This window comes from Oncorhynchus tshawytscha, linkage group LG01 (assembly GCF_018296145.1).
Source record: "Oncorhynchus tshawytscha isolate Ot180627B linkage group LG01, Otsh_v2.0, whole genome shotgun sequence".
NCBI classification, from domain to species: Eukaryota; Metazoa; Chordata; class Actinopteri; order Salmoniformes; family Salmonidae; genus Oncorhynchus; species Oncorhynchus tshawytscha.
The window spans coordinates 66,104,470-66,121,792 of record NC_056429.1 but is presented as its reverse complement, the minus strand read 5'-3'; the positions used below and the strand labels follow the sequence as shown (position 1 = coordinate 66,121,792).

The window sequence follows — 17,323 nt, the reverse complement described above, 5'->3', positions numbered from 1 at the left end:
AGCAACAAATGCAACATATTGTACAGTCTCAACGTCAACAGTGAAGAGGCGACTCCGGGATGCTGGCCTTCTAGGCAGAGTTGCGAAGAAAAAGCCATATCTATGTCCAGTGTCTACGTTCTTTTGCCCATCTTAATCTTTTATTTTTATTGGCCAGTCTGAGATATGGCTTTTTCTTTGCAACTTTGCCTAGAAGGCCAGCATCCCATAGTCACCTCTTCACTGTTGACGTTGAGACTGGTGTTTTGTTGGTACTATTTAATGAAGCTGCCAGTTGAGGACTTGTGAGGCGTCTGTTTCTCAAACTAGACACTCTAATGTCCTTGTCCTCTTGATCAGTTGCTCAGGGGCCTCCCACTCCTCTTTCTATTCTGGTTAGAGCCAGTTTGCGCTGTTCTGTGAAGGGAGTAGTACACAGCATTGTACCAGGTCTTCAGTGTCTTGGCAATTTCTCGCATGGAATAGCCTTCATTTCTCAGAACAAGAATACACTGACGAGATTCAGAGGAAAGGTCTTTGTTTCTGGCCGTTTTGAGCCTGTAATTGAACCCACAAATGCTGATGCTCCAGATACTCTACTAGTCTAAAGAAGGCCAGTTTTATTGCTTCTTTAATCAGGACAACAGTTTTCAGCTGTGCTAACATAATTGCAGAAGGGTTTTCTAATTATCAATTAGCCTTTTAAAATGATAAACTTGTATTAGCTAACACAACTTGCCATTGGGACACAGGAGTGATGGTTGCTGATAATGGGCCTCTGTACACCTATGTAGATATTCCATAAAAAATCTGCCGTTTCCAGCTACAATTGTCATTTACAACATTAATAATGTCTACACTGTATTTCTGATCAATTTGATGTTATTTTAATGGACAGAAAATGAGCTTTTCTTTAAAAAGAAAAGGACATTTCTAAGTCCCTGTCACGCCATAACCTTAGAAATATTATTTATTATTTACCTTATTTACCTTATTTATTCTCTATGTTTGGTTAGGTCAGGGTGTGACTCGGGTGGGAGAATCTATGTTTTCTATTTCTTTGTTGTTGTTGCCTAGTGTGGTTCCCAATCAGAGGCAGCTGTCTATTGTTGTCTCTGATTGGGGATCATATATAAGTTGCATTTTCCGTTTGGATTTTGTGGGGTGTTGTTTTCCGTTTAGTATCTGTGCCTGACGGAACTGTTCGCTTTCGTTTTTCTATTCGTTATTTTTGTTTGAGTGATTCTTGACAATAAAGATCATGAACACTTTCCAAGCTGCGCTTTGGTCACCTCTTCCTTACGACGACGAGCGTTACAGAACACCCCACCAAAAAAGGACCAAGCAGCGTGGCCAGGAGGAAGAAGGATCCTGGGCCCGGGAGAAAAGGGAGTGGAGGACATCCTGGACCTGGGAGGAGGTAATGGCAGGGGACAAGACCCTGCCATGGAAGCAGGCGGAGGCAGCGAAAGAGGAACGGCGACGATACGAGGAGTTAAGGCAATTGGAAGCACGAGAGGTAGGGTTTAGACCTGAGCCAACTCCCCGTGCTTACCGTGGTGAGCGTGTGACTGGTCAGGCACCGTGTTATGCAGTGATGCGCACGGTGTCTCCAGTATGCATTCATAGCCAGGTACGCTCTGTTCCAGCTCCCCGCAGTTGCCGTGCTAGAGTGGGCATTCAGCCAGGACGGATTGTGCCGGCTCAGCGCTCCTGGCCTCCGGTGCGTCTCTTCGGTCCAGGATATCCTGCGCCGGCTCTATGCACGGTATCCCCAGTTCGCCAGCACAGCCCAGTGCGGCCTGTTCCAGCTCACCGCACTTGCCATGCTACAGTCGGGGATTCAGCCAGGACGCGTTGTGCCAGCTCTGCGCTCCAGACCTCCAGTGCGCCTCCACAGCCCAACATATCCTGCGCCGGCTCTACACACTATGCCTCCAGTGCGACTTCATAGCCCAGTGCGTCCTGTGCCAGCTCTCCACACTCACCGAGCTGGAGTGGGTATCCAGCCAGGATGTGTTGTGGCAGCTCCCTGCACCAGGCTTCCAGTACGTCTCCTCAGTCCGGTGAGACCTGTTCCGCTCCACGTACGAAGCCTCCAGTGATGATCCATGGTACGAAGCCTCCAGTGATGATCCATGGCACGAAACCTCCAGTGATGATCCATGGCACTGAGCCTTCAGCGAGGGTTCCAAGTCCAGAGCCTTCAGTGAGGGTTCCCAGTCCGGAGTCTCCAGCGGCGGTCCGGAGTCTCCAGCGACGGTCCGCAGTCCAGAGTCTCCAGCGACGGTCCGCTGTCCAGAGCCTCCGGCGGCTGTCTGCAGTCCCAAGCCTCCGGCGGCGGTCTGCAGTCCCGAGCCTACGGTGGCAATCTGCAGTCCCGGCGACGATCACTGCACCGGAGGCGCCTCGAAGTGGGGGGGAGCCTAAAGCGGGGCGGGGTCTGCGTCCCGCACTGGAGCCCCCACCGGAGCCCCCACCGAGAGTAGATGCCCACCGGGACCCTCCCCTATAGGAGGGGGTACTGTCTTGCCCTGACCTTAGAGATCCTTATTTATTCTCTATGTTTGGTTAGGTCAGGGTGTGACTCGGGTGGGAGAATCTATGTTTTCTATTTCTTTGTTGTTTTTGCCTAGTGTGGTTCCCAATCAGAGGCAGCTGTCTATCGTTGTCTTTGATTGGGGATCATATATAAATTGTCATTTTCCGTTTGGGTTTTGTGGGGTGTTGTTTTCCGTTTAGTATCTGTGCCTGATGGAACTGTTCGCTTTCGTTTTTGTATTCGTTATTTTTGTTTGAGTGATTCTTGACAATAAAGATCATGAACACTTTCCAAGCTTTGCTTTGGTCCACTCTTCCTCACGACGACGAGCGTTACAGTGCCGCCAAACCTTTGAACGGTAGTGTATGTCTCGATTGAAATCATTGCATGCTTCATCTATGGCGGGGCTGAAGGAGGGTGGTACACTCGTGGGGAAGGCAATCATACATCTTCCAGCTGTATTGTAATCATGTATTGCATTCTACTTATGTATTGTAGTGGTCCCACTGGGGTCACATACCAACATGTGTGGACTGTTGACACTTTGGATAAAAGTCTGCTATGTAAATGGAATATATTACGTTATTACAGTACTGAATTCTAGTGCAACCTCATTTTGGATAGATGTTTACTGTATAGGCGATGCATTTCTTTCTTGTTTTGGACTTTCTGGATCATTTGCGTATTGGTATTGATATTGTATTACTGCATTGTAGGAGCTAGAAACACAAGTATTTCGCTGCACCTGCTGTAACATCAGCTAATTTGTGTACGCGACCAATAAACTTCCACTTGATTTGTGACTGAAGTTAAATCATAATAGTTACTGTACCTAAGGTTTAAGTGATCATCAATTAAGAGCAGTAGGATTAAGTAATGGGAATGTGTATTTTTAATGAAAGTGAAGAGAATCATATCAAAAGTAATGAAACATTGCATTACGAAAGGCAGAGACTTGATATGAACCTGTATTGCAATGTGGAACATGTATTTGTAGATGAAACACTGATTAAGTTTGGTGAAAAAGTGACTGATTTTGTCGGTTTGACTTAGTCAATTGAAAATGTGCTAAGAGTTTTGAAACAACTGTCTTTTTGATGATGTGTTTGAGTTTTGTAATACGAGTTGTGAAATGCACCACATACTGTAAAGCAGGCATAATGTAGATGCTTGACCTTTTGGTCCACGGTGTTGGTTTGTTGTCTCTTGTCCTTGACCTGTCTTGTCTTTGACATTGTCTTTGAGAGTTAGGTTTAATCTTTGGATTGGCTTAACTTTAAAGACATCTAGTAGCTGAAATAGTACACTTCAGTAAAATGTACATCATGCTACAAACGGATGTGTTTTATTAACCAATGATGATGTGAACAGGAGAGGATAGGAGTGACTTAACTTCCAGTGCCGTCTTTCAAAGAGCAACCATGGATGATACATAGTAAATGTGCTATTGTGTGATAGGATTGAGTGCAAAGTTGACTGCTTCATTTTGCTTGTTTGTCAAGACTGTCACAGCCTTCTGTGTGGTCCCATAGAAAAGCATGGTAACTAAGTTACTGCTGTTGTTGAACCGCATAACAGTTAGACTAAGCTCTTCGTGTGTCAGAGTGGACCATGCCAGTGACTTAGGGTCACCTTTTGGTTGGCTTGTGGTCGTACAGGCCCTGCTGTAGTGTTGGAAATTATGCTCAGGCTATCCACTTACATCCAATAAAACTGTCTTGGATGAAGGAAGCCTTGTAAAACAATATTTCTCTCTCTCTTTCTATTCACACCCCTTGACTTTTTCCATGTTTTTTGTGTTAAAATGTGGGATTAAAATGGATTTAATTGTCTTTTTTTTGTCAACAATATACACAAAATACATTAATGTAAAAGTGGAAGAAACATGGATGGAAAATAAAACACTAATATATCTTGATTAAATAAATATTCAACCCCCTGTGTCAATACATGTTAAAATCACCTTTTGCAGTGATTACAGCTATGAGTCTTTCTGGGTAAGTCTCTAAGAGCTTTGCACACTTGGATTATACAATATTTGCACATTATTCTTTTAAAATTCCTTTAAGCTCTGTCAAGTTGGTTGTTGATCATTGCTAGACAGCCATTTTCAAGTCTTGCTATAGATTTCCAAGCCTATTTAAATCAAAACGGTAACTATGCCACTCAGGAACATTCAGTGGTATTCTTGGTAACATTCTTGGTAAGCAACTCCAGTGTATATTTGGCATTGTGTTTTGTGTTCACCAAATAGGTGAATTTGTCTCCCAGTGTCTGTTGGAAAGCAGACTGAACTGAAGTTTTCCTCTAAGATTTTGCCTGTGCTTAGCTCTATTCCGTTTCTTCTACCCCCCTCCCACACCCCCACCCCAAATAAAACTCTGTTGCCAAGGATAAGCATACCCATAACATGATGCAGCCACCACTATGCTTGAAAATATGAAGAGTAGTACTTTGATGTGTTGTGTTGGATTTCCCCCAAACATAACGCTTTGTATTCAGGACAAAAAGTTCATTTCTTTACCACATTTTTTGAAGTATTACTTTAGTGCCTTATTGCAAACAGGATGCATGTTTTGGAATATTTGTTTTCTGTACAGGCTTCCTCCTTTTCACTCTGTCATTTATGTGTATTTAGGAGTAACTACAATGTTGTTGAATCATCCTCACTTATGTCCTATCACAGCCATTAAACTATGTAACTGTATTAAAATCACCATTGGCCTCATGGTGAAATCCCTGAACGATTTCCTTCCTCTCTGGCAACTGAGTTAAGAAGGGCCCCTGTATCTTTGTTGTGACTGGGTGTAATAATACACCATCCAAAGTGCAATTCATAACTGCACCATGCTCAAAGGGATATTCAATGTCTGCTTTTTTACCCATCTACCCAATAGGTGCCGTTCTTTGCAAACCATTGGAAAAGTCTCCCTGGTCTTTGTGGTTCAATCTGTGCTTGAAATTCACTGCTTGACTGAGGCACCTTACAAATAATTGCATATGTGGGGTACAGAGATGGGGTAAACACTATTATTGCCCACGGAGGGAGTCCATGCAATTTATTTTGTGACTTGTTAAGCACATTTTTACTCCTGAACTTATTTAGGTTTGCCACAACAAAATGGTTGAACTCTTATTGACTCAAGACATTTCAGTCTTTTATTTTTGATTAATTTGTAAACATTGTAAACAATTTGTAAAATAATTCCACTTACGGGGTATTGTGTGTAGATCAGTGACACAAAATCTAAATTTAAATCATTCAAAATTCAGGCTCACAAAAAACAAAATGTGGAAAAAGTAGGCACTGTAAAGCTGTGTTAACAAGCTTCAGTCAGTGTCTCTTGTCTAATTTCAGTGTTTTGGAAATAAACTAAATCTTCTATTGGAGGCTCAGGTTTGGCTTGGTGAGATTATAAGGGTTATAAGTCACAAGACAGATAACAGTTGATGTGTTTCTCAGCTGCCTGCCCTTCTGGCTTCAATCACAGCAGAAACACACGCACACAGACAGACAGACAAAGACAGAGACAGACAGAGAGATGGAAAACTGTAAAATTATACAGTCTGGAAATCTTTGCCAATGACCCAAAACAGTTGTAGAATACAAAAAACAAATCTGATTTAATACATGTAGTCGTACTGTGCCATCAACTGTGATATGATATGCTTGTTATCATGGTATGAACTAATATTACTGCCTTGCACTGAGTTACCTTATTTATTACAGTGGGGCAAAAAAGTATTTAGTCAGCCACCAATTGTGCAAGTTCTCCCACTTAAAAAGATGAGAGAGGCCTGTAATTTTCATCATAGGTACACTTCAACTATGACAGACAAAATTAGAGAAAAAAAAATCCAGAAAATCACATTGTAGGATTTTTTATGAATTTATTTGCAAATTATGGTGGAAAATAAGTATTTGGTCACCAACAAACAAGCAAGATTTCTGGGTTTCACAGACCTGTAACTTCTTTTTTAAGAGGCTCCTCTGTCCTCCACTCGTTACCTGTATTAATGGCACCTGTTTGAACTTGTTATCTGTATAAAAGACACCTGTCCACAACCTCAAACAGTCACACTCCAAACTCCACTATGGCCAAGACCAAAGAGCTGTCAAAGGACACCAGAAACTAAATTGTAGACCTGCACCAGGCTGGGAAGACTGAATCTGCAATAGGTAAGCAGCTTGGTTTGAAGAAATCAACTGTGGGAGCAATTATTAGGAAATGGAAGACATACAAGACCACTGATAATCTCCCTCGATCTGGGGCTCCACGCAAGATCTCACCCCGTGGGGTCAAAATGATCACAAGAACGGTGAGCAAAAATCCCAGAACCACACGGGGGGACCTAGTGAATGACCTGCAGAGAGCTGGGACCAAAGTAACAAAGCCTACCATCAGTAACACACTACGCCGCCAGGGACTCAAATCCTGCAGTGCCAGACGTGTCCCCCTGCTTAAGCCAGTACATGTCCAGGCCCATCTGAAGTTTGCTAGAGAGCATTTGGATGATCCAGAAGAAGATTGGGAGAATGTTATGTGGTCAGATGAATCCAAAATAGAACTTTTTGGCTAAAAACTCAACTCGTTGTGTTTGGAGGACAAAGAATGCTGAGTTGCATCCAAAGAACACCATACCTACTGTGAAGCATAGGGGTGGAAACATCATGCTTTGGGGTTGTTTTTGTGCAAAGGGACCAGGACGACTGGTCCGTGTAAAGGAAAGAATGAATGGGGCCGTGTATCGCTAGATTTTGAGTGAAAACCTCCTTCCATCAGCAAGGGCATTGAAGATGAAACGTGGCTGGGTCTGTCAGCATGACAATGATCTCAAACACACCGCCCAGGCAGCGAAGGAGTGGCTTCGTAAGAAGCATTTTAAGGTCCTGGAGTGGCCTAGCCAGTCTCCAGATCTCAAACCCATAGAAAATCTTTGGAGGGAGTTGAAAGTCCATGTTGCCCAGCAACAGCCCCAAAACATGACTGCTCTAGAGGAGATCTGCATGGAGGAATGGGCCAAAATACCAGCAACAGTGTGTGAAAACCTTGTGAAGACTTACAGAAAACATTTGACCTCTGTCATTGTCAACAAAGGGTATATAACAAAGTATTGAGATAAACTTTTGTTATTGACCAAATACTTATTTTCCACCATCATTTTTCTCATTTTGTCTGTCATAGTAGAAGTGTACCTATGATGAAAATTACAGGCCTCTCTCATCTTTTTAAGTGGGAGAACTTGCACAATTGGTGGCTGACGAAATACTTTTTTGCCACACTGTATATGACAGTTGAAGTAGGTGTCGAGAGCTTGTGTCACTTTTTCATATCTGCCTACTGCCTCCACCCATGGTCTCAGCTCTGTCTGCATTACACTCCCCACTGCCCTGCACTCCTTGGACTTTTCATTGTGTTAAAGCCTCCCTGTAATGTCATACCAACAGTGGAGCTCCTCTAACTGTCCTCTCCAGGGAAACCCTTTGGAAATGTTGGGATGGATCCGGCTTTAACATCCAGCCAAATACTCTCTTTCTGCCTGCCTGGCGCTATTGTTATTTAGTAGTGTGTGTCTAGTGAAGGGAGAAGAGGGTGAAACATGTTGTTTCTGTTAACATCATCCTGGTGCTTGAAATTTGTCTGACAAGACTATTTAAATGAAATCAATAAAACTAACGATATCCCTAGGCTAAACAAGGCCTTAAATTAAATCTTGCACCTAGCTAAGATTATGGAATGTTTAATGTACTGTGTGTTATCATCTCTTTATCTAGAACCCTAATGAGGTCCCATGCAGATAAATATTTGGAAAAATAATAGAAGAGAGTAGAATAGAGCAGGGGGCATAAATACACTGTAATTTTAATTTAAGAACTGCAAATGGCACGATCTGCCCCATGGCAAAATGTGTAGAATTACAAGAAAATAGCTTAAAAACTGTTAAATGCCCCAAGGCAAAGTGTTCTCTCTGATGGCAAGAGGGCCTTTAAAATCTTCTTTGACAGGGCCTGAGCCTTGATTTCTCCGGTCATGCACTGCAGAAGTCATAGTAAAATGCTTGTATGCTATTTACATCGCACTCTAAAGTAAGAGTTGTGTTCTGATATTATGAGGGGGTCCCTGATGAATTTGCTATCACAAAAGGGGTCCCGATGCTAAAAAGTACCCTGGAATAGAGTACACTTAGAGAGTGCTGAATACCTTTCCCCTGTGTCTCTTCTTCTTAGAATGGCTACACACCCCTCCACATAGCTGCCAAGAAGAACCAGATGGACATAGGGACCACGCTACTGGAATACGGGGCAGACACCAACGCTGTGACCCGCCAGGGCATCAGTCCTGTTCACCTGGCTGCACAGGAGGGCAGTGTGGACCTGGTCTCTCTGCTCCTCTCCAAGAACGCCAATGTCAACATGGGCAACAAGGTAACACACACACTGTGTATACACAGACAGACAGACAGACAGACATACAAAGCACACATACAGCACACTATATTACATTCACATAAACACACACACACACACACAACAAACACACACTCTCACCTGGCCTCACAGGATGGTAACTTATGTGGAAATTACATTTCAACACTCATAGACCTCAAGACCCATCAGTACCTTGGACACACAGACACTCATACTTTACACTACTGTTCAGATACACACATGCACAACAAGATGGCACCGACAAACATGGTCGCCCTGTTTCTAGCTCCTAACTAACTTTGCTGTATATTTTTTTTACAATATTTGCTCAAAGCTTTTCTTGAATTATTACCGACAGCTGAATTTTTTTGTTGATATTACTGTATATTGGCAGTCACTCATCAGGATTTCGACCAGAAATTTTAATTCCCTGAATTGGATTCTTTGTTTGAACTTCCTGAGGCAATTCTATTAATCCTGAGGGCCAAGTCGCCATCACCTGAGAAGAGAAACATAGAGTAGGCTCTTAGTCAGAGTAGGCTCTTAGTCAGGAGGTGTGCATACCATCCAGCGCTTCCGAGTATATTACTCGCTATTGTTCAGTCCCTGGACAATAAAGTAGACAAGCTCAGGACGAGGATCTCCTTCCAGGCAGACACCAGGGACTGTAACATACTCTGTTTTACTGAATCATGTCTCTCTCCGGATATACTGTCCCCATCCATTCAGCCAGCGGGGTTCTCCATCCATCGCAGGGACAGGAAGAAAGAACTCCCCGGGAAAAAGAAAGTTGGAGGTGTATGTTTCACGTTTAACTATTCATGGTGTGATTGTGGTAAAGTACAGAAACTCAAGTCCTTTTGTTCTCCCAATCTGGAATACCTCACCATCAAATGCCGAACGCATTACCTCCCGAGAGAATATTCCACTCAAGGAACTACACTGGACTTTGTGAAAACTGGAAACCGTATATCCTGAGGCTACATTTATTGTACATGGGGACATTAATAAAGGAAATCAGGAAAACGCTATCAAAGTCTTATCAACCCATCTCCTGTGCTACTCGCTCATCAAGCACTCTTGACCATTGGTACTCCCCCGCCCGCCCTTTGGCAAATCAGATCACGCCTCCATTTTGCTCCTCCCCTCCTATAGGCAGAAACTTAAACAGGGAGTACTTGTGTTAAGGACTGACCAATCCAAATTTGCAGCATTTGCGCAAAACTGAAAGTGTGAACCACCACATTTAACCACGGTAAGGTGACTGGGAACAAACAGACAAGCTATGCCCTCCGCAAGGTAATGAAAAAGGCAAAACAACCATATAGGGACAAAGTGGAGTTGCAATTCAACAGCTCAGACATTAGACGTATGTGCCAGACAATCACGGGTTATAAAGAAAAAGCCAGCCACGTCGCAGACACTGATGTCTTGCTCCCGGACAAGCTAAACAAACACCTTCTTCGCCGCTTTGAGGAAAACACAGAACCGCCAACTCAGGCGGACGCCGCTCAGATGGACTGTGAGCTCTCGTTCTCCGTGGCTGACGTGAGTAAGGCATTTAAGCATGTTTATCCACGTATTCCAAGCCACATCCTCAGAGCATGTGCAGACCAGCTGGCTGGAGTGTTTACGGACATATTCAATCTATCCCAGTCTGTTATTCACACTTGCTTCAAAATGTCCACCATTGTTCCTGTATCAAAGAAAGCAAAGGTAACTGAACTAAATTACTATCACCCTGTAGCACTCACTTCTGTCATCATGAAGTGCTTTCATGAAGATCATATCACCTCCACCTTCCCCAACACCGTAGACCCACTACAATTTGCATACCGCCCCAACAGATCCACGGATGACGCAATCGCCATCGCACTGTACACTGCCCTCTGCCCTATCTCATCTGGACAAGAGGAATACTGACGTATGTAAGAAAACTGTTCATCGACTACAGCTCAGCCTTCAACACCATAGTGCCCTCCAAGCTCATCACTAAGCTCGGGGCCATGGGTCTGAACCCCGCACTGTGAAACTGGGTCCTGGAATACCTGATGAGCCGACCCAAGCTGGTGAAGGTAGGCAACAACACCCCCACCACATTTAACCTCAACATGGCCCCACTGTGTGGCCCACGCATGTTTCCAACTCAATCATCAAGTTTGCTGAAGACACAACAGTGGTAAGCATGATTATAAACAATGACGAGACGGCCTACAGGGAGGAGGTGAAGGCCCTGACGGAGTGGTGCCAGGAAATATAATGTATTCCTCAACGTCAACAAAATGAAGGAGCTGCCTGCCCTCCAGAACTTCTACATCATCTGGTGTCACAGGAAGGCCAAGAAGATCATCAAGGACCTCAGCCACCCAAGCCAGGGCCTGTTCACCCCGGTACCATCTACAAGGCAGAGACAGTAAAGGTGCATCAAAGCTGGGACAGAGAGACTGAAAAATAACCTCTACAGGCCATCAGAATGTTAAACAGTCACCACTAGTCAGCCTCTGCCCAGTACATTGCCCTGAACGTAGTCAGTGTTACTAGCCAGCTACAACCCGGTACTCTGACCTGCACCTTAGAGACTGAAGCCCTATGTACATAGTCATTGAACACAGGTCGCTTTAATTATGTTTACATACTGTTTTACCCACTTTAAATTTTTATACTGTTTTCTAGTCAAGGCTCATCCTATAGGCCTCCCGGGTGGCGCAGTGGTTTAGGGCGCTGTACTGCAGCGCCAGCTGTGCCATCAGAGTCCCTGGGTTCGCACCCAGGCTCTGTCGTAACCGGCCGGACCGGGAGGTCCGTGGGGCGACGCACAATTGGCCTAGCGTCGTCCGGGTTAGGGAGGGCTTGGTCGGTAGGGATGTCTTTGCCTCATCGCGCACCAGCGACTCCTGTGGCGGACCGGGCGCAGTGCAGGCTAACCAAGGTTGCCAGGTGCACGGTGTATCCTCCGACACATTGGTGCGGCTGGCTTCCGGGTTGGATGCGCGCTGTGTTAAGAAGCAGTGCGGCTGGTTGGGTTGTGTATCGGAGGACGCATGACTTTCAACCTTCGTCTCTCCCGAGACCGTACTGGAGTTGTAGCGATGAGACAAGATAGTAGCTACTACAACAATTGGATACCAAGAAATTGGGGAGAAAAAGGGGGTAAAAAAAAGAAAGGCTCATCCTATATAACTACTATATTTCTTTCTTTTTTGGGGATTTGTGTGTATTGGGAAAGGGAAAGGGGGATACCTAGTCCCAACTGAATGTTGTTCAACTGAAATGTGTCTTCCGCATTTAACCCAACATTTAACCCAATCAGAGAGGTGCGGTTAGGTATTACTGCGCTGTTGGATGTAGAAACATAAGCATTTCACTGCACCTGCGATAACATCTGCAGAATATGTGTATACGACCAATAAAATTAGATTTTTTATATGATTTGACAACCACAGACACGTGTAACCAAAGGCACATACACAGACATACCAGGGTCAGGCTTTTCTGGGGTTGATTTAAGCCCGCTAATATTAGCCGAGGGGGCCTGTGTCATCGTAATGAGCACTAGTTGAAGGCAGATAAACACCTCTCAGTACAGCGCCATCATTAGCATAGTGGATCAAATCAAATGTTATTTGTCACATGAGCCAAATACAACAGGTGGAGTAGATGTAACGGGATTCTTGTGTCGAAGGAAAGGAGGACCAAAATGCAGCGTGGTAGTTGTCCATGGTTTTTTAATTAGAAAACTGAACATGAACACATAACCAAAACAAAAAAGTGAAAACCCGAAAACAGTCCCGTGTGGCACTAACACAGGAAACAATCACCCACAAAACCCAACACCAAACAGGCTACCTAAATATGGTTCCCAATCAGAGACAATGACTAACACCTGCCTCTGATTGAGAACCATATCAGGCCAAACACAGAAACAGACAAACTAGACACACAACATAGAATGCCCACTCAGATCACACCCTGACCAAACAAAACATAGAAACATACAAAGCAAACTATGGTCAGGGTGTGACAGTAGACCTTACAGTGAAATGCTTACTTACAAGCCCATAACCAACAATGCAGTTTTAAGAATATAGAGTTCTGAAAGTATTTACTAAATAAACTAAAGTAAAACAAATAAAAGTTACACAATAAAATAACAATAATGAGGCTATATACAGGGGGTACCGGTACCGAGTCAATGTGCGGGGATACAGGTTAGTTGAGGTAATTTGTACATGTAGGCAGGATTAGACCACAGCTGAGTCTCTTATTTTCACTGATGCTTTTCACTGAGTTCAAGAGCAGCCGCAGGATTAAAAAGTATTATCAAAACAACCTTCTTGCTAGCTAACGTCCTATCCCTGTTACTTTTTAAAAACGTGGATGAATAAAGAGCCCTTGCTTTCCCCACCACCATGGAAAAGGCATTCTAACCGTGTGTGTTTATGGCTGCATGCGTGTCTCTTTCAGAGCGGCCTCACACCCCTCCACTTAGCAGCGCAGGAGGACAAAGTCAACGTGGCAGAAGTCCTGCTCAACCAGGGGGCGGACATCGACCCCGAGACAAAGGTGAGGATCATGCTGTTTCTACGGCAACAACAGGGAACAGACTGTACAGACTATCACAGTGAAAGACTGTGGGACAAAGAGATGCCCTTGATTTCAACTCTCCCCTGTCAATCATAGACCAGGGGTTATAGATGGTTACTTAATGTGTTTAGAATTGTGCATTACTTAATGAAATGATAAAAGATAATCACCTGCCCACACACACACACACACACCTTTCTGCAGCACTGTGTTCTCAGGTGTGCCATGAATAAAGTATATTTGGACACCTGAGTGACAGATGTTTGTGTCTGTCCATGCGGCACTACCAGTAACCTCCCCTGCTTCATGCAGTTGACCTGCCCATTGTCAACCTCCCCCCATAGCAGGGACACAGACAGAGGCCTGCAGCAGCTCAAGGTTACACAGCACAAGGTTACACACTGTGTTTGTGCTGACAGCACACAGGTATAGAGCCAAGGCTGTTCATCCATTCATCTTTTCTATCAGGTGTTTCTAATAGAGAAGTGTTATTAAGTTCTTGATGGATAATAGTAATTTTGTGTCACACTTGGGTAAAGTTAATGTTAGGTACGTTCTATTCACACAAGGGCTGTGCCGTCACAGGATGAGAAGTAACAAGCTCACACCTTCCTTCCTTCGTCTCTGTCGTTCCCCCTCTCTCTGTCCCTTTCCCTTGGGTAAAACAGATGGGATACACTCCGCTGCATGTGGCTTGTCACTATGGCAACATCAAGATGGCAAACTTCCTCTTACAGAACCAGGCCAGAGTTGATGGCAAAACAAAGGTAAACAACTGAAGATCTGTCCCATGTGGTGTTCATTTGAGCTTATTTACTTTTGTCAGGTTGTGTGTGTTATTTCACCTCCCTAACACTCTCTTTGTTTTGGTCCCACTCTCTCTCTCTCTCTCTCTCTCTCTCCCTCCGTCCCTTGCTGCCCGACTGTTTGTATTAATATTTACTCCTTCTCGTTTTTCTCTTTGCATTCCCCTTTCCTCACTCCCCTCAATTTTTCCCCCATCTCATTCTTTCTCTCACTATCACCCCTCTCGCCATCCCTCCCTTTCTCTCTGTACGCAGAACGGCTACACGCCCCTCCACCAGGCGGCGCAGCAGGGTCACACCCACATCATCAACCTGCTGCTGCAGCACGGAGCCTCGGCCAATCAGCTGACCGTGGTGAGTGAGGCACCATAGGAAAACCTGCTGTCTCAGCGGCTCTCTGACAGAAGCCCCAGTCAGCAGGGATGCACAGAGACAAATAGAGCAGAAGGACACATACAATAGTATACTGTACATACATTGTATACCGTACATACATGCACATACACAGCACTAATGTGTCCACAATAACAAAGTAAAAACACACACATTACAAACTCCTATCTTTTACACCTCCAATTCTTCTCCTCCTCTTTACAGAACGGGAACACAGCCTTGTCCATTGCCCGTCGCCTTGGTTACATCTCAGTGGTGGACACTCTCATGCCGCTGACTGATGAGAATCTGACCTCTGTGGTAAGACGCCAAGTCTGTCTCTTTGTCCGTTTGTCTTTGTTGGTCTGTATGTTTAACTTTCTGTAAGTTTGTTTGTCTCTCTGTTTTCATTTGGACCAGTGGGGCCTAGCCCCATTGTTATCGCTTGCCTTTGTCCAGTGAATATTGCTTCTGGCACTCAATTTGACTGTAAATCTCAATTGGTGTCTTGTACTAATTGATGAGTCTACTCACCTGGCATAAACACAGGCCTTTATCTGATAGTAATTGAGCAAGTAGACACAGCAGCAGTGGAAGACTTGAGTTGTGTTCCTTTGCTGTACTGGTAGCAGGTACAGATTACGCATTGTGCGTACCTAAACACTAGTCCAGTTATCACACGTGAGACACCTTGCAGTGCGTACTGTAACGTTCTGATCTCTCTCTGTGTTAATGTGTGATGGTAATGCAAAGCAAATATCGTTTTGCATTCCTAGTGTATGTAAAACAAATGAAAATCCAGACTAGTGGTCTTTCTCTGTGTACAGTATTTGTTACAGTCATCTGACCATGTGCTTGGAGTTCACTAACCTTATGTGTTCATCTGTGTGTGTGGTGATCTGTAAGTACAGAATAAATTCATAAACATTTGTTCATTCCTCTGATGAAATTGGGCTGAGTCCTAACACGAGGTCTGAAAATACTGTACAACTCAAACCTTGAAATCACTGGATGAGTTACTAATGTGTATCTCAAAATAGTACTTGGCCCTGAAACAGTATACAAGAGTAACTGCATGTGATTCCACAAATTCTCTCGCACATGTTTAATAGTGACCTGTATGAAAGGGCCAGATTGAATCTCCTGGTGTTCCTCAAATAGCCCCTGAGACCTGATCTGTCCACGTGTCAGGAGGGATTTATTAATAGTGACACCCAGGGCCAAGCAGAGGTCACTGGATACAGTAGCATTCATCTACATTACTCATGTCTCACTCTTTCCTCTTTTATCACCAGACTACGACAGAAAAACACAAAATGAACGTCCCCGAGACCATGAATGAGTTTCTGGACATGTCTGAAGACGAAGGTATATGTGATGATGTGACCGTTTCAAAATGTCCCTTATAACCTAAGCCGTGCCTTCCCCCATGAGCTGACAGTGAAATAATGTGTTTGGATCCTCGCCAGTTAGGGTTGATCTGTGTCTTGTGTATTCAAAGCATGTGTGGATGCATCTCATATTTGTGAAAGTGTGCCATTTGACGTGTCTTATTAACCTCCGATTTACTGTATGTATTCAAATCACACAGTTAAGGCTAATGTGCCGGAAATTCTCAATGAGGACTGTATTTCAGATGTTGACGAAGGTATTTGCACCATTTTTCTACGCAGTAGTTTTATGTATGTTTCACTCTTTCCACGTAAACCCCATTCCTTCACCTGCGCCTCACCCGTTGGAAACCAAACCAACTCACCACATTGCTGATACATTGCTTCACTAACTAGCTGCTGTTGCTTGAGGTTTGCCTGGCTATCTGGAACATAATAGCCAGAACACACCTCTTTCTCTCTGCTTACTTTCACTGAAATCCAGCTTTCTCTGAGTATCTTGTTTGAGCTATGTATCTGCAGTTGATGTCACGGGCTGAGTCATTGTCTCCAAGTGTAAATCAGCAGGGAAAGTAAACACTGGACACAAATTAAGTTTGTGTGTGAGCTTTTTAGACTTTTCTTTTGCTTGCTATTAGATATGTTAGGTGTGACCTATCTGCAGTCATTCTGGATACACTGCATGTAGCTAAGTATTCGGGCTCTAGAGCAATTTGCTATAAAGGATAGGACTTCCTTCTGTAAAGCTGAATTAACTTGTGTCTTCTCCCACATTCGTTATGGGTCATTTAACTTTGTTGCCAAAATACCATGCATGGTAGTTGCATGGTATTTCAATATATTTGGTAACAATACAATCATTATTATACATTACTTGCAACTACACAGAAACTGTACATGCAACAACTGAACTAGTAAAGTGTGTGGGACAAATCAAGTGTTACATGTTAACTGATCTCAAGTTGCATTTTTATGCTGAGTGGTTGGATGAATACCAATGTATCGGTAGTTGGTAAGACAAAACTTAATATCATAGAACTGCCCATTTCAGTTATCACCAAGTGTTTGGGAAGCAATATACGGACTCCGCTGTAAAATGGATGAGTTTTTCCATGGAGTGTTGCAGAGGAAACTGTAGAGAGGGGTGTCGGGTTTCTGTGTCAGATGATACTGCTGGACTCAACAAGTTCCACACACTCACCTGGCGACTGATCAGAGG

General features: G+C 44.0%; 1 protein-coding gene across 34 annotated transcripts in view; it reads left to right on the top strand.

Annotated features, from left to right (window-relative positions):
• The window catches only part of ank3a (ankyrin 3a), a 157,571-nt gene that overhangs the window by 82,982 nt on the left and 57,266 nt on the right, over window positions 1-17,323 (top strand). For 27 of the 34 annotated variants that reach the window (XR_006083763.1, XR_006083762.1, XR_006083756.1 and 24 more), the window contains 7 exons: window positions 8,751-8,948; window positions 13,416-13,514; window positions 14,204-14,302; window positions 14,597-14,695; window positions 14,939-15,034; window positions 16,009-16,081; window positions 16,305-16,361. Coding sequence is in view for 5 of the 34 variants with exons in the window: in XM_042324471.1 (XP_042180405.1) it covers window positions 8,751-8,948; window positions 13,416-13,514; window positions 14,204-14,302; window positions 14,597-14,695; window positions 14,939-15,034; window positions 16,009-16,081; window positions 16,305-16,361 (721 nt within the window). In the remaining 29 variants the exon portion in view is untranslated. The remainder of the gene's footprint in view (window positions 1-8,750; window positions 8,949-13,415; window positions 13,515-14,203; window positions 14,303-14,596; window positions 14,696-14,938; window positions 15,035-16,008; window positions 16,082-16,304; window positions 16,362-17,323) is intronic. The other 7 variants (XR_006083742.1, XR_006083760.1, XR_006083754.1 and 4 more) reach the window with 1 other exon arrangement.